Raw genomic sequence first — 22526 nt, 5'->3', positions numbered from 1 at the left:
TGGCAGGGAGGTACCCAGTAAAGTAAATGAAGTCTGGTTGGAAAAAGTGGAACATTATGTCAATGGCCAATATGTCATCATGACTCTCACTATAAGCGCTTACTAATAAAACATTGGCAGCACTATATGTATCCAAAAGTAATGACTAACTACAAGTGAAACAGTATGGAAAGAATGTTGTTCCTGATATTTATAGGTTATTATGAAAAGCCAGCAGTGACCTTACACTGAACACACAACCCTCAATCTAAATAAGTATGAGAAGTCCAGAGTTTATACAAATGATTTTATTAGGTTTCTCAAAAAATTGTAAGCCTGTAAAGCTGGAAAGGAATAAACAAACCCATGAAAAAAAAAAAACATGAACAAGTTAAAGGAAATGTGGTCACTGATAAAAATGATAAAACAGATTCATATTTTTCTAAAATAGGTTTTTCAACTAGCATCCATTGGTTAATCAGTTTGACTAATTGATCATTCGGCACAGTCCCACTCTGAGTCCCTTGAGTGCGGACAAAGAGAGGAGAGAGTGGAGGATAAGAGCCCCCAGGTCATAAACGATGAGTAGTACTGTGACACTCCTGAAGAACCCCTGGGACCAAGAAAAAGACAAGGATAAACACACACAAAAAATAAATAATAATAACTGTGCCACACACACACACCAGGGCACTTAAATAGCATAGTGGCAAACAAAACAAACTGTCCACAGACACACCCACACTTATCAACCACCCACCCACAAATCATTCCTTACCTCCAGGTACTCTCCTGGGCACTTTTGTGCAGCCCCTGCATACAGGTCGATGCTTGGCAGAGTGCAGGGTTGAGCAGTGCCCTGGACGGAGTGTAGGGAGACGCTGTACATACACAGAGCCAGTAGGCCCGCCAACAGGCTGGCCATGTTAGTGTAGGCACAGCCCGTCAGCTGGGGAGAAAGACAGAGTAAGTAGAGACAGGAAAATCTCCTGGCCCCAAAGATGAAATTGTTCCTAAGAGAAAAAAGGTCTTGGACCTAAATGTTGCTACATAATGGATGTATCTTCTCATGCACTTAATAGGGTATATACATTGCACAGTAGCCCATGGGCAACATGTTCAGCCCAATATGTGGACTACTGTACAGGTAGACATTTGAATAATGGAATAGATTACACCCGTTTAGAGCAGTGTATATTCCAATGCAACACGTGACTGTTGTAATGTCTTACTAGCTGTCTGCTGGGAGACTTCTCACAGGCGAAGGCGAACGACCCTGCCGTCACAAACTTTAAAAGAAAGTAGAAACAATCTGTTGTTTCAATTGCTACAGATGTGAAAAAAGAAAATAAAACCCTTCAATGATGCACATTATATACCATATAGCCTATGCATATAAACAGAAGCCAGAGGAAGCTTGGCACCTTAATTGGGGAGGACGGGCTCGTGGTAATGGGTGGAGCAGAAGGGTATCAAATATATCAAACACATGGTCACCCTTCAATGTTGTCGCAAAAATATTGGCTAAATGTATTGCTGATAGAACAAACAAGGTCCTACCGGACATTATTCATCACAATCAGACGGGATTGTTAAAAGGAAGATAATTGGAGACAACATTAGGCAACTACTAGAAATAATAGAAAACTATGAGAATGAGAGAAACCAGCTATAATAATTTTAGCAGAATTTGAGAAAGCATCTGATACAGTCCCTGGATTTTTGAACCCTCTCATAAGATGGGTAAAAGTCATGCATAACAATCCTTTGTGACATAATAAATAAGTTACTTCTGAGAACTTTGAATTGTCAAGAGGTGTAAAACAAGGTTGCCCTCTGTCACCATACCTATTTATTATGCCAAATAATATTTTGTGTAATTTTGGAGTCACTTATGGTAAATAATAGAATGTTTCTAAACACTTCTGCATTAATGTGGATGCTACCATGATTATGGATAATCCTGAATGAATCGTGAATAATGATGAGTGAGAAAGTTAAAAGCAAATGTCATTCCCTCCAAAAAGTGCTAACCTCCCATGTTATTGTAATGGTGAGAGGTTAGCATGTCTTGGGGTTATTATATTTGTGCTTCTGTAACATTAATGTAGAAGTGTTTAGAAACATGTTCTATTCTTATTTACAATATACATTACTTGCCATTCATTTCCATTGGGCACAAACAAATCTGAAACAGAACCAAAAACAACCAGCAAATATATCCAACAAATTTGTAGAGTCACAAGCTTGATGTAGTCATTACGTGCTATGAATAATTGGACCAAACACTTTTTACTACATATACAGTACCAGTCAAAAGTTTGGACACACCAACTCATTCAAGGGTTTTTCTTTATTTTTACTATTTTCTACATTGCAGAATAATAGTGAAGACATCAAAACTATGAAATAACAGATATGTAGTAACCAAAAAAGTGTTAAACAAATCAAAATATGTTATATTTGAGATTCTTCAAAGTAGCCACCCTTTGCCTTGATGACAGCTTTGCACAGTCTTGACATTCTCTCAACCAGTTTCATGATGTAGTCACCTGGAATGCAATTCAATGAACAGGTGTGCCTTGTTAAAAGTACATTTGTGGAGTTTATTTCCTTTGTAATGCGTATGAGCTAATCAGTTGTGTTGTGACAAGGTAGGGGTGGTATACAGAAGATAACCCTATTTGGTAAAAGACCAAGTCCATATTATGGCAAGAACAGATCAAATAAGCAAAGAGAAACAGTCCATCATTACTTTAAGTCATGTAGGTCAGTCAATATCAAGAACTTTGAAAGTTTCTTCAAGTGTAGTCGCAAAAACCATCAAGCACTATGATGAAACTGGCTTTCATACGGACCGCCACAGGAAAGGAAGACCCAGGGTTACATCTGCTGCAGAGGACAAGTTCATTAGAGTTACCAGCCTCAGAAATTGTAGCCCAAATAAATGCTTCAAAGAGTTCAAGTAACAGACACATCTCAGCATCAACTGTTCAGAGGAGACTGCGTAAATCATGCCTTCAATGGTTGAATTGCTGCGAAGAAACCACTACTAAAGGACACCAATAATAAGAAGAGACTAGCTTGGGCCAAGAAACACGAGCAATGGACATTAGACCGGTGGCAATCTGTCCTTTGGTCTGATGAGTCCAAATTTGAGATTTTTGGTTCCAACCGCCTTGTCTTTGAGAGACGCAGAGTAGGTGAACGGTTGATCTCTGCATGTGTGGTTCCCACTGTGAAGCATGGAGGAGGAGGTGTGATGGTATGAGGGTGCTTTGCTGGTGACACTGTCAGTGATTTATTTAGAATTCAAGGCACACTTACCCAGCATGGCTACCACAGCATTCTGCAGCAATATGCCGTCCCGTCTGGTTTGCGCTTTGTGGGACTATCATTTGTTTTTCAACAGGACAATGACCCAAAACACACCTCCAGGCCTTGTAAGGGCTATTTGACCAAGGAGAGTGATGAGTGCTGCATCAGATTACCTGACCTCCACAATCACCCGACCTCAACCCAAATGAGATGGTTTGGGATGAGTTGGACCACAGAGTGAAGGAAAAGCAGCCAACAAGTTCACAGCATATGTGGGAACTCCTTCAAGACTGTTGGAAAATAATTTCTCATGAAGATGGTGGAGAGAATGGCGAGAGTGTAACTCAAATCAAATCTAACTTTATTGGTCACATGCACCGAATACAACAGGTGTAGACCTTTACCGTGAAATGCATATTTACAAGCTCTTAACAGTGCAGTTCAAGAAAGAGTTAAGAAAATATTTACCAAATAAACTAAAGTAATAAAAAGTAACACAATAAAACAACAAGGCTATATACAAGGGGTAACATTACAGAGTCAATGTGCAGGGTTACATGTTAGTCGAGGTCATTTGTATATGTAGGTCAGGGTAAAGTGACTATGCATAGATAATTTACAACGAGTAGCAGCAGCGTAAAAACAAATGGGGCGAGGTGTCAACGTACATAGGCCGGGTGGCCATTTGATTAATTGCTCAGGAGTCTTATGGCTTGGGGGGGTAGAAGCTGTTAAGGAGCCTTTTCGACCTAGATTTACCGCTTGCCGTGCGGTAGCAGAGAGAACAGTCTATGACTTGGGTGACTGGAGCCTTTGACAATTTTTTGGTCTTTCATCTGACACCACCTAATATAAAGGTCCTGGATGGCAGGAAGCTTGACCCCAATGATGTACTGGGCCGTACGCACTACCCTCTGTAGCGCCTTATGGTCAGATGCCGAGCAGTTACCATACCAGGCGGTGATGCAACCGGTCAGGATGCTCTCGATGGTGCAGCTTGTAACGGTTTTGACTTGAGGTTATTGTTTATAGGGGTGCCAGATAGGTTGTGCCTACCAGAGAAAATATTGGTTTCTCCTTTTGGTTTGGGAGGGAATGAGTCCCATCTGGTCCGTCAAGTCTACACCAATACAAAGGACTTATGTAAAAGTCAGGATGGACATACATTTTTCATAAACCCTTAAAACATTGGAAATAAGTTCAAAACAGTATTATTTTGCGTGGGTTGTATTACCAACATAAATGATTACACACACACACATATACTGTATAAATAACATAACACAATGAGTTCTGGTTCTCCCAGAAAAGTCCTGTAGTTCGGGCCTATAAGAGTCCAGCCCGGTAAAGGAGTTCAGGGAACTCAAGTGACCTTAGTCACGCAATGTTTGTCCGTTCATACAAGTGTAGCTAGCGTAAACCCAGTATCAATCATACAATCAAAATAACAATTATTTTACCACAACCATCAAGCGTATCAACGCTTAATAAGTCCTCAACTACAACTAACTACATAAATCATGGTATACATCACACCAAAACAACTGAAATACCGTATACAAAAAGGTTGTAGTCGGTCAGTCAGACAATCCAATCCGCCAACAGATCTCCAGCGGAGAAAGGCCACGAAGAACAACGGAGAGGTGTAGTCCACGGATGCAAAGAGTGGATCCGATCCTGGCTAAACTTGCTATTAGGCTACAAAGCACACTTTTAAATGCAACAAAACAAACTGAAGAGACGCTTCAGAACTTAGAGTTGAACATATCCTCATTCACGTCTCCATCACAACCCCACTTTTCCGTAGCTGATGCTGGCTATTTAATTGGGAATTAAAGGGAAAGCGCCCTATTGGAAGGAGAGGCACTATTTAATTGGGAATTAAAGGGGAAGCGACCTATTGGAAGGAGAAGCACTGAGACGGTAGAACTTTTTGAGGATCTGGGGACCCATGCCAATTATTTTCAATCTCCTGAGGAGGAATAGGTGTTGTCGTGCCCTCTTCATGACTGTCTTGATGGGTTTAGACCATGATAGTTTGTTGTTGATGTGGAAACTTTAAACTTTCAACCCGCTCCACTACAGCCCCGTCAATGTTAATGGTGGCCTGTTTGGCCCACCTTTTCCTGTAGACCACGATCAGCTCCTTTATCTTGCTCACATTGAGGGAGAGGTTGTCGTCCTGGCACTATACTGCCAGGTCTCTGACCTCCTCCCTATAGGCTGTCTCATCGCTGTTGGTAATCAGGCTGTTGTGTCATCAGCAAACTTAATGATGGTGTTGGAGTCGTGTTTGGCCACGCAGTCGTGGGTGAACAGGGAGGTACAGAAGGGGACTAAGCACACACCCCTGAGGGGCCCCAGTGTTGAGGACCAGCGTGGCAGATGTGTTGTTGCCTACCCTTACCACCTGGGGGTGGCCCGTCAGGAAGTCCAGGATCCAGTTGCCTGTAATCCATGGCTTCTGGTTGGGATATGTACGTACGGTCACTGTGGGGACATCGTCGATGCACTTATTGATGAAGCCGATGACTGAGGTGGTATACTCCTCAATGCCATTGGATGAATCCTGGAACATACTCCAGTCTGTGCTAGAAAAACAGTCCTGTAGTGTACCATCTGCGTCATCTGACCACTTCCGTATTGAGCGAGTCACTGTTACTCCCTGCTTTAGTTTTTGCTTGTAAGCAGGAATCAGGAAGATATAATTATGATCAGATTTGCCAAATGAAGGGAGAGCTATGTATGCGAGAGCTGTGTATGCATCTCTGTGTGTGCGTCTCTGTGGTCCTCTGGTTGCACATGTGACATGCTGGTAGAAATGAGGTAAAACAGAAAGTTTGCCTGAATTAAAGTCCCTGGCCACTAGGAGCACCGCTTCTCGATGAGCATGTTCTTGTTTGCGTATGGCCTTATTCAGCTGGTTGAGTGCGGTCTTAGTGCCAGTATCGGTTTGTGGTGGTAAATAGACGGCTACGAATAATATAGATTATAACTCTCTTGGTAGATAGTGTGGTCTACAGCGTATCATTCATTACTCTACCTCAGGCGAGCAATACCTTGAGACTTCTTTAATATTAGACATCGCGCACCAGCTGTTATTGACAAATAAACACCCACCCCCTAGCTTCTCTGTAAATGCCGATGCATGGAAAATACCACCAGCTCTATATTATCCGTGTTGTCGTTCAACCACGACTCGGTGAAACATAAGATACTACAGTTTTTAATGTCCCGTTAGTAGGATAGTCTTGATCGTATATCATCCATTTTGTTTTTCAATGATTGCACGGTGGCAAATAGAACAGATGGTAGTGGGGGTTTACTCACTCGCCTACGAATTCTCAGAAGGCAGCCCGACCTCCGCCACCTTTTTCTCTGTCTTTTCTTCTAGCAAATGACAGGGATTTGGGCCCATTCCCGAGGAAGCAGTATATCCTTTGCTTTGGACACGTTAAAGAAAAAATCTTTGCCCAGTTTGAGGTGAGTAATTGCTGTTCTGATGTCCAGAAGTTATTTTCGGTCATAACAGACGGTAGCAGCAACATTATGTACAAAATAAGTTAAAATATAAGTTACAAACAATGCGAAAAAACGAACAAAATAGCACAGTTGGTTAGGAGCCTGTAAAACGGCAGCCATCCCCTCCGGCGCCATTCAAAGCTGTCATCAAGGCAAAGGGTGGCTACTTTGAAGAATCTCAAATATAAAATATATTTTGATTTGTTTGACACTTTTTTGGTTACTACATGATTCCATATGTGTTATTTTATAGTTTGATTTATTATTATACAATGTAGAAAATTATAAAAAGTAAAGAAAAACCCTGGAATGAGTAGGTGTGTCCAAATTTTTAACTGGTACTGTAAGTGAATTTGTCCCAATACTTTTGGTCCCCTATGTACAAAAAGTGCTGTAATCTCTAAACGGTTCACCCGATATATATGAAAACACCCTCAAATTAAAGCTGACGTTCGGCAATTTAACCTCATCGTCATTGTGTCACTTCTAATCCAAAGTGCTGGAGTACAGAGCCCAAACAACAACAAAAATGTGTCACCGTCCCAATACTTTTGGAGCTCACTGTATTGCCTAGTTAAATAAAGGTTAAATAAAAAAATGTAAAAACTAAAACCACAATTGACACATCAATCCCTTCGCTTCAATTTAAGCTATTATATAAATACTTGCTACAAAAAGAATGCCCAATACAGTATATGGGGCATTGAACAGTCAGCCTTGTGCAGACTCTGCCACGAGGAAACAGAATCAATAGAATATATTTTCTGGTACTGTCCATCGTGGCTCACTTTTTAAATCAGGTCCAGGAATGGTTGTTATGTCATAATATCAGGGTTCAGATGGACCTGCAAACTGTATTGTTAGGTGATCGGAAAAAACACGATTAGTCAATGGGAAATATCATTATACTCTTGAATAAAGTATTTATTTTTAGGGCAATATCGGTAGAAATGTTACAAATAGATAGGTTCAGGACCCTCGTAAGACATCATAGTCAAATGGAGGGATGTATTGCAAAAGGAAATAGCAAAATGGCGTTATACTGGGAAAGATGGGTTCATCTGTGGATATCGGAGGGTTGGAGTTAAGATCAGAATGAATGGTGGATTGGCCAATGTGGGTGAAAATCCAACACTTGAAGAAATGTGGAATATGTGTCTAATTTTTCAACTACAGGTACCGTAGATGTGAGTGAAATAGCTTAAAGTAGCAGTAGAACTATTGTTGTCCATTAGTTTACTCCAATTAGAGTAGGGATGGTATGGCAAGGGGGAAAAGTATAGAGAAAAATAAAACAACATGGTTTCCATGTCTTTGATGCCATTCCATTCACTCTGTTCCAGCCATTATTATGAGCCGTCTTTCCCTCAGCAGCCTCCTGTGACAGACACAAAGTTATTTATGGCTTTATTAAATTAGGATCTTACCAGGAAGCCAATAAATAAAGGGAGCATAAATTGTAGTTTGGGTAAGCCAACGTCCATGTAGTACAGAGGCACAGCCAACAGCACCTGGAATAGACCCAGCAGTATCGACACCACCTGGTGGCAAAAAGAGAGAACTGCATCTAAAGGAACTGTTTCGATGATTACAAAACTAAGCTCTGTGGTCCGATTCTAGCCTTCTCCCAGTTCCATTCATTCTTGCCCATGAGAAATGACTAGTGCAAAAAGTAGGATGAGGACAATCGGTCCTTCTAGCCCTTGCACCAGTCCAATGCTTTTAAGTGAGGGGAAGTGAGCAAGTGCGTACTCCGTGGAGCAAGTGTCTGATGCATGGTGACAAGATAGATATATGAATTCCACTCTTAACAGACAATTGAATGGCACAATAAGGAGGGACAGAGCAGTCTGTAATCATTCAATTCTCTTACCGCTACAACCTCTGGGTCAAACTTGATGAAGAGGCGATGTAGTTTAGGACCACCTGTTCCTGACTCAGTGGATGACATCATCCTGAATGAAAGGGTTTGGTCCAGGACAGAGGAGAGGAAAGAGAAAAGAGAGAGGGAAAAAAAGGAAGAGGAGAGAAGAGAGAGGAGAGGAGACATGCTTATCAGAATCAATCACAAAATGTAACCAATGCAAGGCCCTAAAAATTCAATCAATGTACCGGTACCCCCCTGTATATAGTCTCGCTATTGTTATTTTACTGTTGCTCTTTAATTACTTGTTACTTTTATTTCTTTTTCCTATCTGTATTTTCTTTAACTGCATTGTTGGTTAGGGGCTCGTAAAGTAAGCATTTCACTGTAAGGTCTACACCTGTTGTATTTGGCTCATGTGACTAATAACATTTGATTTGATTTGACAAACACAAAATGTAATCACAGGCACTGGAACGCAGATAAACAGTAGAATGCATGTTTGCAATTTTGGGTTCAAAGGTTTGATTGATGATTCACACAGAGTTCTATGCTTTCCAGCATGATATTTGAACTCTGCTTAATAAAGGGATACTTCAGGATTTTGGCAATGAGTACCTTTATTGATTGATTTAATTTATTTGACAATTTGTCAAATCAATACATAAGGGCGCTCCAGCTGGTGACGCCTCCACATACAATTTAAGAAAATCATCAAGGATAACACAATAAAGCTTAACAGCTTATTTCCATTGTGGTCCTTTTGAAGAGGTAAAGGGGAAGTGGGAATACAACAAGGTTAGGCAGCGATTGTAATGACAACAGACAATGACAGACACAATTTTTTTTTTTTCACAACATCCGATAATTAATAACATTTCCGTTCCTAATAAACAACTATGGACAGGTACATCTTCCTTGTCTCACATACCCTTAATATATAAACAATCAATCCCTATATATATATATAAGTGTTGTTTATTATATTGTGATTGTGTTGTGTGTACAATCACAATATAATAAACAACACTTTTGAGACATGCTACTAATTTAGCCGTTTTTTCAGTGAGAACTTGAAACTACCTATGGAGGTTATAAGTTTCAAATTCTTTGGAAGATTATTCCAAAGAATGGCAGCCAATTATAAAAATGTTTCTTTCCCCATACTACTTTTACATCTAAAAGGAACAGAGTCAGTTTAACTCCTTCTAGTTGAATAGTTATGGTTATCCCGAACTAAGTTAAAGTAGTTGCATAAGTATCTGGGGACCATACTGTGGACAATCTGATGTACAAGACACAATTTTATCTGAGCGACTCTCTCCTCCACTTTAAGCCATCTAAGGCTTTCAAAGTGGGAATAGTCGAGATGCTGGAAGTTTAAGAATAACCCTGACTAATTTGTTCTGAGATGTCTGCAATGTATTTTGTAATATCTTGGGGGCACTATTGTCACAGGAAGAGCATGCGTAGTCAAAGTGACACTGAACAAGAGCCCCTGCCAATGTCCCCATTGCATTCTTATCCAGATATTTGGAGGTTCTAGCCAGGAACCTAATTTTATGGTTCACTTCGGCGATAACATTTTGTGCCATGCTCTCCCCTTTCAGATGGTTATCTTGAACACATCCAAGATACTTAACATAGTCTTTTGCTGCGACTACTATGTCACCTACTACCACCTTAAAATCTGGGGATTTCCTCAGTTTCACTTTGTACCCGAACAACATGGACTCTGTTTTTCCAAGGTGAAGTGACAGCTTATTGTCATATAGCCATTTACTGAGGGCTTTCTCAACCACATTCTTGTCTTTGTGGGAAACCAACAGTGCAGAATCATCTGCATATAGGAAAAGGTCACATGTACAGGTAGATTTCAGATCATTTATATGCAATAGAAATAAAAGTGGACCCAGCATACTCCCTTGGGGTACCCCGCAGTTCAAGATTTTGGGTTTAGACAGGGTCCCATCCACATCCACCATCTGTTTTCTTTCTTACAGGTAAGAGCTGACCCATTTTACTGCTAAGTTGTTAAAGCCCATGGCTCTTAGCTTGATTAACAGAATCTCATGATTCACTGTATCGAACGCCTTTTGGAGATCTAACATAACCATAGCACAAAATGTCCCTCCATCTACTTCCTTCCTTATGTGGTCCGTCAGATATAGTAGGCAGGTGTCAGTGGAATGGGATTTCATAAAGCCAGATTGGATCTCATAGAATAGGTTATGTAAAGAAATATAACTGTCAATCTGCTTGAACCTAATCTTTTCCATGACCTCCAAATAAAGCCCACAGGATTGAGACAGGCCGATAGTTTCCATGATCTAACTTATTCCCTTTTTTATATACAGGAATGACCCTTGCAAATTTTAGTTCACTGGGAAAACAGCCTAGTTCAATAGACAGATTCACAATGTGAGTTACACAGGGGGTGATAATTACCGCAGCGTCCTTTAGAGATCTGTTAGGAATGTTGTCAAGGCCCGTTGCTTTGGACTGGTCAAGTTCTTTCAGCCTCTCTAGCACAGTTGACTCAGACACCTTTTCAAATGAAAAATCATCTACATGAATCCCCTGCTGTGAGTAAAACAGCTGGACCTGACTCTCCCCATAGCAACCTGACTGACAAGGTAACTTGCTAACTAATGTATTAGCTATAGTTGTAAAATAGCTATTCAGACTGTCTGCAACCATGGTCTTATCTGATGTAACCTTCCTCCAATGTCCAAGCTAAGATGATCTACTTCCCCAGAGTCATTGCCAAAATCCCGAAGTATCCCTTTAAGCATGTGCATGTTTGTGTTGAGCTGTAACTGCAAGAGGGGCGAGGTGCATTTGACCTAGCAAGGATTGGATTGTGGTGATGAGTGGTGTGAATGACTGGATGAGAGAGAGAGAGGGAGAGAGATAGAGAGAGCCAGAGAGCGAGAGAGAGATTGAGACAGGAGGAGAGAGAGAAGGTGCGAGAAAAGAAGACGGAGGGAGCGGTGGAGAGAAGGTGGAGAGGGAAAGAAGCACGGGGGGAGGGGGAGAGAGTCAGAGAGAGAGAATAAGAGAAAAAAGGAGAGGGGAGAGAGGCAGGGAAAGGGGGGGGGGGGGGGGGGTCTGAGAGAGAGAATGAAAACCACATGTCTGAGTTGGCCTAGTCCCCATTGGATATAGTGGAATGTTGCTGCTGGATGAAAAACAGATGTGCACAGTGGGCTTGGGGAGAGACGGGGGCGGGGGGGGGGGGGGGGGGTATATTACAATTGAATCAAGATATAGGGGCATGGGAACATTTCATTTCCAGACCAGCTTCACCAAACATTATTCTAGAGCGTTCAAACACAGACCTCACTGCATGCACTATGCACTCTACTGTATTCGAAGTGGGGAATGGTTTGCTTGTTTAGGCCAAGCAAACGAAATAAAAGGAGGGGAGAGAGGGAAGAAAACAAAACAGGGGAAAGAGCAATGAACGACGGTACATTAACAAGGTCCAGCCGACTGGTCTGAACTGTATTGACGCAACATGAAGTTCAAGGACAAGTGAATGTGAGGGGGGCTTGGGCAGGGCACCATGCACAAATATCCGCCATAATAGAAAGATAGTCTTCTTTTATTTATTTAATTAGCCTACATGTTATTAAACCTTTATTTAAAGATACAAGTCAGTTAAAAACAAATGTATAACGGCTATTTACCATTCTTATTTCTCAATAATCTTGTTCTGTTGCCTACACATCAGGGCTAAACTGCCATACTCTCTCGATTCCCCCTGAAGATCAGCGCAACTTCGTCCACCATTTACGTAAGTTCCTCAGCTATTTAAAAACTGACTTACCTTGATGAAAACAGCCCCTGTTGTATGCACACGGTCCTTTTTTGTTGTTGCAAAATGACCGTGTAGGTCCAGGCTGTCACAAAAACGGTCGCTACGAATGTTTATATTGACTCTTGTAACACTGTCTCCCAAGACGAGGGGGGTGACAGTGGGCTAGGGGGTGGAGGCTTCGCACCAGTGACAGTAAGCTAATCCTACTCATGTTTCGTTCGTGCCAAGAACGGGCGGAGACACAAAAAGTTAAGGGAACGGACTCGGACTGGCTGTGTTGCAAAATCTATTTTTCTAATTCGTGGATTAGGCAACAAGAAGTTGAGTTTGTGGATTAGGCATACTAAAGTGATTTTGTATCTGAAAGGAAAAGGTTAGATGCGTCGATTATCCTAATAGGCTTTTTGATTGTATAACGGTCCACCCTGGAGGTTTCACTATTGTTGTATAATTAATAATATTTTAAATAAAAGTGTTGGTAAGGTCAATCTCTTTAATAGCCTAACAATTGAACACACATTGCGCATTGTCCTTTTCCTTGACCCCCAGTGCCAAAGGACTCCAGAGCCAAAGGATGGCTGTGTCGGTCTCAAGGGACCTGTCAGTGAGCGTGACGACGGACATCAACTCGGATAAACTGACCCACACACAGCAGGCTCTGCGCGAGAGCATCCAGAAAGGCGAGCCAAAGGCTTTGGGGGTGAGCGTCAGATGTCAAAGACTATTTTTACTTTTTTATGGATGGAGATGCTACAATAGGGGGTGGTTATTATTGCATGTTGTGTTCAGCCCTGTGCATTTAGTGTTCTGTTTTTATTTTTCCCCCCATTACGTTTGACTGATGCATTTAAGAATCAAATATGTATTTGTACATGACTCATTATATTTACTGTCTCTATAAAGATGTCAGACATTGATTTGTGGTGAACGCCTGGAACCTAATGTGTTTGTGTCAATAAGTCAATCATATTATAAAACACTTTTTACATCAGCAGTTCCCACAAAGTGCATTTACTGTAAACCGGCCTGTGTGTGTGTGCTTGCATCTGTCTGTGTGTGTGTGCTTGCATCTGTCTGTGTGTGTGTGCTTGCATCTGTCTGTGTGTGTGATTGTGTGTGTTCTATCTATCTGTCTGTCTGTCTGTCTGTCTGTCTGTCTGTCTGTCTGTCTGTCTGTCTGTCTGTCTGTCTGTCTGTCTGTCTGTCTATCTATCTATCTATCAGGTGTCCCAGGTAATGATTGGGTTGATGGTGATGTCCTACTCCATCCCCCTCCTCTCCACTGAGTTCACAGAGGTCGTGACCTTTGGGGTACCATGGTGGAGTGGCCTATCGGTAACCTAGTAACCTAACCTTCACTCATACTCACTCTCTGTACTGAATGGTTACATAAGTTATTCTATCAAATTTGTTATTGTGATTACCAGTTTTTTTTTTTAAGTGTTGCCATTCAATTTCATTATTATTTTATCAGCTAATGCACTCATTCTTTTAATCAGTGGTTATGACATTTTATTGACAATTGGGAGTTGTTTATATCTGCTGTGTCTAGTTCATAGCAGCAGGAGTCATTGCCATAGTGATGGAGAAACACAGCAGTATGAAATCGGTGAGTATGAATACCACCACACGGTATGCTCGCGTACACACACTCACACTAGTGATCTCATAACCCGCAATCCCCACGGTTATATCCGCGGGGTGTCCAGGTTTAGGGCATTGATGTATATAAACTCTGGATTGCTGATTCTATGTATTGGCCAATGAGAGGCTTTGAAGCCACTGGTCGGCCATATTAGCACTCCCCAGTAAAGCAGTCCTCCATAGAGAGAAATAGTAATGGCGTCTTTTTGTAGGCACTAACTCCGCCATGGTTCATTGGACAAAGCCTATGGGGAAAATGAATGGCGTTTTTGTAGGGTTTTTTGTTTAAAACCTCTTAAAGGTTTGCAGCCTTTTTTTCAATTTCTGCCTAAAATGAAATCTAATTGCCTGTAGCTCAGGACCTGAAGCAAGGATATGCATATTCTTGATACTTTTTGAAAGGAAACACTTTGAAGTTTGTGTAAATGTGAAATGAATGTAAGAGCATATAACACATTAGATCTGGTAAAAGATAATAGAAATAAAAAACATGCGGTTTCCCAAAAATAATTGTTGCATCATCTTTTAAATGCAAGAGAAAGGCCAAGACAGTGAAGTAAGATTCTAGGTGTCATTTAGACGTTGTCCACAGTTTGTGTGCAAAGTTTCAGACTGGTCCAGTGAATAATTACATCACTATACAATATTTTGTATCAATTCTGCCAGGAGTTTGCCCAAATGTGCCGAATTGGTCAATTTATAAATGTTCAAGTACATTCAACCTTTATTTAACTAGGCAAGTCAGTTAAGAACAAATTCTTATTTTACAATGACGGCGTACCCCGGCCAAACTCTCCCCTAACCCGGATGACGCTGGGCCAATTGTGCGCCGCCCAATGGGACTCCCGATCACGGCCGGGTGTGATACAGCCTGGAATTGAACCAGGGTCTGTAATGACACCTCTAGCACTGAGATGCAGTGCCTTAGACCACTGCACCACTCGGGAGCCTAACATTACCTTACATAACTATAGAGAACATACAGAAATCCTATGGCAATAAAACATTTAAGTTTACACACTGCCAGGAATGTCATACATGATGGATCATTAGCTTCCCTACAGAAAAGACAGCAGGTGTGGGATGTGGCAAACTGTAGAACCCAGTTCCTACATTTGAATATAAAAATTGATTTTATCAAACAAAATTACGCTACATTTTATGGGACCCTTAGATGACAAATCAGATAAAGATTACTGAATGTAAGTACATTATTTACCTTCAGAGGTGAATGTATCAAACCAGTTGCCATGATAAAAGTGTTTTGTTGTTGTGCACTATCCTCAAACAATAGCATGGTATTTTTTCACTGTAATAGCTACTGTAAATTGGACACTGCAGTTAGATTAACAATAAGACATGTCTATGTCCTGGAAAGTTGGCTGTTGTTTACAACGTCATTCTAGTCACATTATCGCATATTGAGCAACAACTGTCCCGGTTTAGGGACACCGATCCGTTAAACGCCCAAAATAAGGTTTGTAGTAAACACAGGCTTAGGAGATCTTATACGTTTAGTTCTATGAGATAATCTTCATCAGCTAACATCACCTTTTGTGAATTTTGAAGAATTTATGTAATTAAAAAAAGCACATTAAGCACTTCATAATAAAGGCTTCATAATTCATAAAGGTCATGTTAACTGACTCCTATCATCTCATAGAACAAAACGTATAAGATCTCCTAAGCCTGTGTTAACCTCTGACCTTATTGTCAGTGTTCATTTTTCGCATAGGGATGGCTGAATGAACCAGAGGTAACTAATTCCCGGGTTTTAGGACTACAAGTTGGCGAGTTCTATAGGATTGAATGGAATTCAACATTATTTCAATTAAAGTTTCAAGGACAAAATTGCATGTATTTAAGTATTTTTGTTGTTTTAGTGGGGACAGTAACATTAATACTTTCAAAAAATTATACTTTAAGGAAAATGTTTTTAGATATTGCTTTACTTGTATGTTTAGCTCATATCGTATCATTTAAAAGTATGCATTAAGGTGTCTGTAATAGAATAAACGTGGCAATAGCTACCAATTTGTTTTTTACAACGTTGTTGGAGTGCCAAGATGGAGGCACGGTGGGTTCAAAACAGTGTCCCCTATCATCTAGTGTTTATGTATACATCATTGGTTTAGGGTTATGAAATATTATGCAAATGAAGGGCGGGTAGATGGCAGTTGGGTTGAAGAAAGAGAAAATAATACATAAAAAAATCTATACATGTATTATTGTTGTGCAATTTATATCTAGGCCTATAGACTACATTTAGGGTTTTCTTTCGTGTTTTTGGCATTAGTGTGAAAGCCTAAACTTTGGGGCCTAACTTTACGCGCGCCAAATAGCCTACACGCCAAAAGGTTTTGGGAACACACATCGAACCACTGAGGCAAAAGGACAATACCGGAGTTTAATTCAATAAGAGAAAAGCTGCGAAATAGAGAGTTGAAAATACAGAGACGGGCGGGCCATAAAAGTAATGTTTGGGAAAGATTTGGTAAAGTGGTAAAAGAGGATAATAACAGTGCATATATTATGTGTGAAGATTGTGAGGCGCTATACGACAGTCACAAGATGGGGACTTCAAATAGGCCTGTGACACGTCAAGGGAACTGTAGCCTACTGTTCAGATGGGTTTAATTGAAACTTACATCTGGACACTAACCTCTCACATAGTCTTAATATTAACTCCTGCAGAATTAAGCATTTCTAGGGTAAAATGATACACCAAATGTACATTTAGACTCGGGAACAGGAGTAGAGAAATATGATTTATTTATTTCAGAATCTTGAGAGAATGTGAATGCACAGGGACCGGCTGTAGAGCTGCGATCTATCAGCGTCATAAAAGCTGATAGTATTTCAACCACATAAATATGCATCCAAGCCAAACTCAAATCTTATCAGAAACATGTTGGATCATTTTCACAGCTTTCAATGTCCTTACAACTGGTCAAACTGATTCTGGTGAGCAAGGGTTTATTTCATTTTCTAGGGAAACATATAATGACAGAAGAGAAGCTGCATGTATCCAATAATACACAAGTTGACTCACAAATAGCCTAGCAAAATTATAAGCAGAAACATATCTAAAATAGGCACACAAAAAATCCTGCACCGCCTGTCAAAACATATTCTGTCATCTCTGACTCTAGCCTACAGCGCATTTATTTATTTATTTGTGGGTCAGGTGCGAGCCTCAGATTTTCACTTTATCACAGATAGTCACACACACACACCCTACATTTTAAAAATGTACACTATAATCAATGAGGTCTGGCCCCTGACTCCTATTGTCACGTTCGTTATAGTGATGAGACCAAAGCGCAGCGTGATTTGAGTACATCTTCTATAATGAAGAAAGAACACTGAACGAACTATACAAAAACAACAAAACGAACGTGACGCTATATAATAATAGTGCTGACACAGGCAACTAACCATAGACAATCACCCACGAAATACTCAAGGAATATGGCTGCCTAAATATGGTTCCCAATTAGAGACAACGATAAACAGCTGCCTCTAATTGAGAACCAATCTAGGCAACCATAGACATACAAAACACCTAGACCAGTAACAACCCCATAAACATACAAAACCCATAAACATCTCCCTCTCTCTCTCTCTCTCTCTTTCTCTCTCCCCCTGTCCCTCTAGCTGGGTGTGTGTATGGTGGTGACACTGGTTGCCATTTTGGTTTCTCTCCTGGCCCTCATCTTCTACTTCATTGATCTCCACAACAACCCAGAGACACCGTGTAACCACCCCCTGGCCCCCGCAACACACTACAGGCAGGAGTATGAATGTGACCACCAGCACTATGCCACTGTTAGTACCTCTTTCATCATTGGTCTGTGTGTGTGTGTGTGTGTGTGTGTGTGTGTGTGTGTGTGTGTGTGTGTGTGTGTGTGTGTGTGTGTGTGTGTGTGTGTGTGTGTGTGTGTGTGTCGCCAGTATCCAGTATCAGTCAAAAGTTTGGACACACCTACTCGTTCAAGGGTTTTTCTATATTTTTACTATTTTCTACATTGTAGAATAATAGTGAAGACATCAAAACTATGAAATCACACATATGGATTCATGTAGTAACCAAAAAAGTGTTAAACAAATCAACATATATTTGAGATTCTTCAAAGTAGCCACCCTTTGCCTTGATGACAGCTTTGCACACTCTTGGCATTCTCTCAACCAACTTCATGAGGTAGTCACCTGGAATGCATTTCAATTAACAGGTGAGCCTTGTTAAAAGGTAATTTGCAGAATTTCTTTCCTTCTTAATGCGTTTGAGACAATCAGTTGTGTTGTGACAAGGTAGGATTGGTATACAGAAGATAGCCCTATTTGGTAAAAGACCAATTCCATATTATGGCAAGAACAGCTCAAATAAGCAAAGAGAAACAACATTCCATCATTACTTTAAGACATGAAGGTCAGTCAATACGGAATATTTCTTCAAGTGTAGTTGCAAAAACCATCAAGCGCTATGAAGAAATTGGCTCTCATGAGGACCGCCACAGGAAAGGAAGACCCAGAGTTACCTCTGCTGCAGAGGTAATAAAAAGAAGAGACTTGTTTCAGTCAGGAAGTTAAAGCTTGGTCGCAAATGGGTCTTGCAAATGGACAATGACCCCAAGCATACTTCCAAAGTTGTGGCAAAATGGCTTCTGGACAACAAAGTCAAGGTATTGGAGTGGCCATCACAAAGCCCTGACCTCAATCCTATAGAACATTTGTGGGCAGAACTGAAAAAGCGTGTGCGAGCAAGGAGGCCTACAAACCTGACTCAGTTACACCAGCTCTGTGAGGAAGAATGGGCTAAAATTCACCCAATTTATTGTGGGAAGCTTGTAGAAGGCTACCCAAAACGTTTGACCCAAGTTAAACAATTTAAAGGCAATGCTACCAAATACTAGTTGAGTGTATGTAAACTTCTGACCCACTGGGAATCTGATGAAATAAATAAAAGCTGAAATAAATAATTCTCTCTACTATTATTCTGACATTTCATAAAGTGGTGATCCTAACTGACCTAAGACAGGGAATTTTTACTAGGATTAAATGTCAGGAATTGTGAAAAACTGAATTTAAATGTATTTGTCTAAGGTGTATGTAAACTTCCGACTTCAACTGTATATACTGTATTCTATTCTATTCTACTGTATCTTAGTCTATGCCGCTCTGACATTGCTCATCCATATATTTATATATATTCGTAATTCCATTCCTTTACTTGTGTGTATTGGATATATGTTGTGAAATTGTTAGATATTACTTGTTAGATATTACTGCACCGTTGGAGCTAGAAACACAAGCATTTCGCTACACCCGCAATAACATCTGCTAAACACATGTATGTGACCAATAATATTTGCTTTGATGTGATGGTTGAATTTCTGCAAAGAAACCACTACTAAAGGACATCAATAAGAAGAAGAGACTTGCTTGGGCCAAGAAACACGAGCAATGGACATTAGACCGGTTGAAATCTGTCCTTTGGTCTGATGAGTCCAAATTTGAGATTTTTGGTTCCAACCGCCTTGTCTTTGTGAGACGCAGAGTAGGTGAACGGATGATCTCCGCATGTGTGGTTCCCACCGTGAAGCATGGAGGAGGAGGTGTGATGGTGCGGGGGTGTTTTGAGGGTGACGCTGTCTGTGATTTATTTAGAATTCAAGGCACACTTACCCAGCATGGCTACCACAGCATTCTGCAGCGATATGCCATCCCATCTGGTTTGCGCTTAGTGGGACAATCATTTGTTTTTCAACAGGACAATGACCCAAAACACACTTCCAGGCTGTGTAATGGCTATTTGACCAAGAAGGAGAGTGATGGAATGCTGCATCAGATGATGGCCTCCACAATCACCTGACCTCAACCCAATTGAGATGGTTGGACTGCAGAGTGAAGGAAAAGCAGCCAACAAGTGCTCAGCATATGTGGGAACTCCTTCAAGACTGTTGGAAAAGCATTCCTCATGAAGCTGGTTGAGAGAATGCCAAGAGTGTGCAAAGCTGTTATCAAGGCAAAGGGTGGCTACTTTGAGGAATCTAGAATATAAAATATATTTTGATTTGTTTAACCCTTTTTTGGTTACTAGATTATTCCATATGTGTTATTGCATAGTTTTGATGTCTTCCCTATTATTCTACAATGTAGAAAATAGTAAAAATAAAGAAAAACCCTTGAATGAGTAGGTGTGTCCAAACTTTGAACTGGTACTGTATGTTGTTACCCAACGTGTTTGTGATGCATCATGTTTATGACTCATTGAGAAATTATATTTAATCTGAAATGATAAATCTCTCATATTCAAATGATCTGTTTCATCACAATGCAATATTACAAACGATGTGTGACAAATGTTCTTACAAATTACTTGCTCTCAGTTTAACTTTAGCTCTCTCTGACTCTCCCTCGCTCCCCGCTCTCTCTCTCTCTCTCTCTCTCTCTCTCTCTCTCTCTCTCTCTCTCTCTCTCTCTCTTTCTCTCTCTCTCTCTCTCTCTCTCTCTCTCTCTCTCTCTCTCTCTCTCTCTCTCTCTACCTCAGGTGTTCAGTTATGGAGTAAAGTCGTCCCTCCTTCTCTTCACCATCATCCAGATCACCATCTCCTCAACGCTCTCTTACATCCTGTACAAAAAGAGGAGGAGTTTCGGACCATACTCAGTAAGACAGACAGGAAAATACATTAAAGGGGAACTTTAGTATTTTATTCAATTTACAGTTGTAGATTACAAGACTCCATTTACATTATATTTAGTATTTATTAAGATCCCCATTCTGCAGCTACTCTTCCTGGGGTCCAAACAGTGTTAAAACAATTGCATCACAGTAAAACACAACAGCCTACATCATAAATAAAACAATACATCATAAAATACATTATTACTCTATTATTACAAATGTACAATATAAAGTCCACAATACCACAACATTACAATGTGTATGTTTGTGTGTAGAGTACATGCAGATTACAGATTACAGTGTCTCCTGGCCCATAGACTACTTTCCGGGTTAGGAACCATCGAACCATCTAGGCCGTCATTGTAAATAAGAATTTGTTAGTAACTGACTTGTCTAGTTAAATAAAGGTTGAATAAAATTAAATAAAAAAATTGTAAAATACTTCCCCTTTAATATTTTGTTTATCCCTGTAAAATTCGTTATTATCTGGGGTATTATTGCTTAATTACCATGATCATATTCATCATAGGATGTGGTGGGAATAGATATTTTAATTTCTTTACTTGGATTTTTTTGCAGATATGTTCAGTCTAAATGTTATTATTATATGTTTATTGTTTATAATCACAACATATGCTTGCCATATTTAAAACAAGAGTGCTGGCAATGAGGAATAATATTTCAAGACAGAATCCAAACAAAATGAAAGGGCGGTAAAAACAACGGCCATTTTTTCAGAGAGATTGTTTCCGTACAAATATTTTTTTTTACAAGATTGTGTAAATACACAGAGGATGCCACAGGGCAGGCAATAGAGTAGTGCCGTGGAAATTACTGTCAGGGACACCTGAAGTCAATGTAAAATGTTCCTTCACATTAGTTAATCTATTTCTCTACTCTCCCTTTTACTTTCTTTCTCTCTCACTTCCAGTCTCTCAATCAAGATGTTCCCTCGACTCCCATACTGGTCACTGCCCCCGACTTCAACTGACCAATAACAGCCGCAGAAGGACTTTAACTGACCAATCACATCTACAGACAGATTTCCACCAATTCCCCTCTAATGATACTGATGATTTGTCCGCCACTGATGGTTTGTTTAAGTTTCTACCATTGTGGCTTTATGTTATGTCTTTGAATGTGTAACATGAAGCTGTGGAATTGATTTGGATGTTATTCCATAGTATGCAGTATTTTACTACAATGCAGTGTTAAATAATGGTTTAATTTTCCCTAAATTCCTCATTTGTTTTGTATATTATCACCTAAATAAAATCATTTATATCAAAAATACTGTTCTTCAAAATGCATTTGTAAAATTATCTCCATTTGTTCTGATAGTAGGTCCCGCTCATCTTCTCTCCGGATAGTCAGGACAAAGTGTTCTCTCTCTCTAGAACACAAGTTTGCCTTGTCCGAGCCAGAACGGCCCATAGGGGCTGTATATCGCCTGTTTCTGCAGCGTGAGGCAGCTTGATGTACAAGTACACCTCATGAACAGGACGCTAGAATGCCTAGAATGATAGAACAACATGAAGGAGGTTTAGGCATCAAATGTCATCTTAAGATTCACCAGGAAGTGTTTCTGTAACCAGGTTATGTATGTGCTCTGGGAGCCAGATGAAACCTCCAGTGAATGGATGGAACTGAATGGAACCATTTGGAACAGTTGACTGCATTTTGGTTGGCTC

At 40.3% G+C, this 22526-nt stretch overlaps 2 protein-coding genes across 6 annotated transcripts; one reads left to right on the top strand and one right to left on the bottom strand.

Moving 5' to 3' along the window:
• Positions 1 to 267: 267 nt before the first annotated feature.
• LOC120052899 lies at positions 268 to 12665 on the bottom strand. 4 transcript variants are annotated; one of them, XM_039000108.1, is made up of 8 exons: positions 12516 to 12665; positions 11132 to 11230; positions 8693 to 8774; positions 8247 to 8360; positions 2140 to 2167; positions 1212 to 1306; positions 758 to 928; positions 268 to 592 (listed from the first exon to the last, which is right to left on the bottom strand). In XM_039000108.1, the coding sequence occupies exons 3-8, from the start codon at positions 8771 to 8773 to the stop codon at positions 467 to 469; spliced, it is 615 nt and encodes a 204-aa protein (XP_038856036.1). In that variant the 5' UTR covers position 8774; positions 11132 to 11230; positions 12516 to 12665; the 3' UTR covers positions 268 to 466. The 4 variants fall into 4 exon arrangements, with proteins under 4 accessions (XP_038856036.1, XP_038856035.1, XP_038856037.1 ...); XM_039000107.1 differs by lacking the exon at positions 11132 to 11230 and having other exon boundaries at positions 12516 to 12663; XM_039000109.1 differs by lacking the exons at positions 2140 to 2167; positions 11132 to 11230 and having other exon boundaries at positions 1212 to 1268; positions 12516 to 12659.
• On the top strand, positions 12359 to 22126 carry LOC120052897 (membrane-spanning 4-domains subfamily A member 12-like). 2 transcript variants are annotated; one of them, XM_039000103.1, is made up of 7 exons: positions 12359 to 12482; positions 13056 to 13206; positions 13731 to 13841; positions 14059 to 14115; positions 17808 to 17978; positions 20701 to 20817; positions 21767 to 22126. In XM_039000103.1, the coding sequence occupies exons 2-7, from the start codon at positions 13081 to 13083 to the stop codon at positions 21824 to 21826; spliced, it is 642 nt and encodes a 213-aa protein (XP_038856031.1). In that variant the 5' UTR covers positions 12359 to 12482; positions 13056 to 13080; the 3' UTR covers positions 21827 to 22126. The 2 variants fall into 2 exon arrangements, with proteins under 2 accessions (XP_038856031.1, XP_038856030.1); XM_039000102.1 differs by lacking the exon at positions 12359 to 12482 and adding an exon at positions 12718 to 12879.
• The last annotated feature ends 400 nt before the right edge of the window (positions 22127 to 22526 follow it).

This window comes from Salvelinus namaycush, chromosome 8, assembly GCF_016432855.1.
Source record: "Salvelinus namaycush isolate Seneca chromosome 8, SaNama_1.0, whole genome shotgun sequence".
Lineage (NCBI taxonomy): Eukaryota > Metazoa > Chordata > Actinopteri > Salmoniformes > Salmonidae > Salvelinus > Salvelinus namaycush.
This window is presented reverse-complemented; position numbering and strand designations above follow the sequence as displayed.

Bases quoted from the DNA above. Each gene is read 5' to 3' on its own strand.
- LOC120052899 (XM_039000108.1), bottom strand. From the start codon at position 8,773: ATGATGTCATCCACTGAGTCAGGAACAGGTGGTCCTAAACTACATCGC. The intron at 929-1,211 runs GTAAGACATTAC...CTTTCTCCCCAG, and splicing joins AGTCTCCCAGCAGACAGCTA to CTGACGGGCTGTGCCTACAC. The intron at 593-757 runs GTAAGGAATGAT...TCTTGGTCCCAG, and splicing joins GCCCAGGAGAGTACCTGGAG to GGGTTCTTCAGGAGTGTCAC.
- LOC120052897 (XM_039000103.1), top strand. From the start codon at position 13,081: ATGGCTGTGTCGGTCTCAAGGGACCTGTCAGTGAGCGTGACGACGGAC. The intron at 13,842-14,058 runs GTAACCTAGTAA...TGCTGTGTCTAG, and splicing joins CATGGTGGAGTGGCCTATCG to TTCATAGCAGCAGGAGTCAT. The intron at 14,116-17,807 runs GTGAGTATGAAT...CTGTCCCTCTAG, and splicing joins AACACAGCAGTATGAAATCG to CTGGGTGTGTGTATGGTGGT.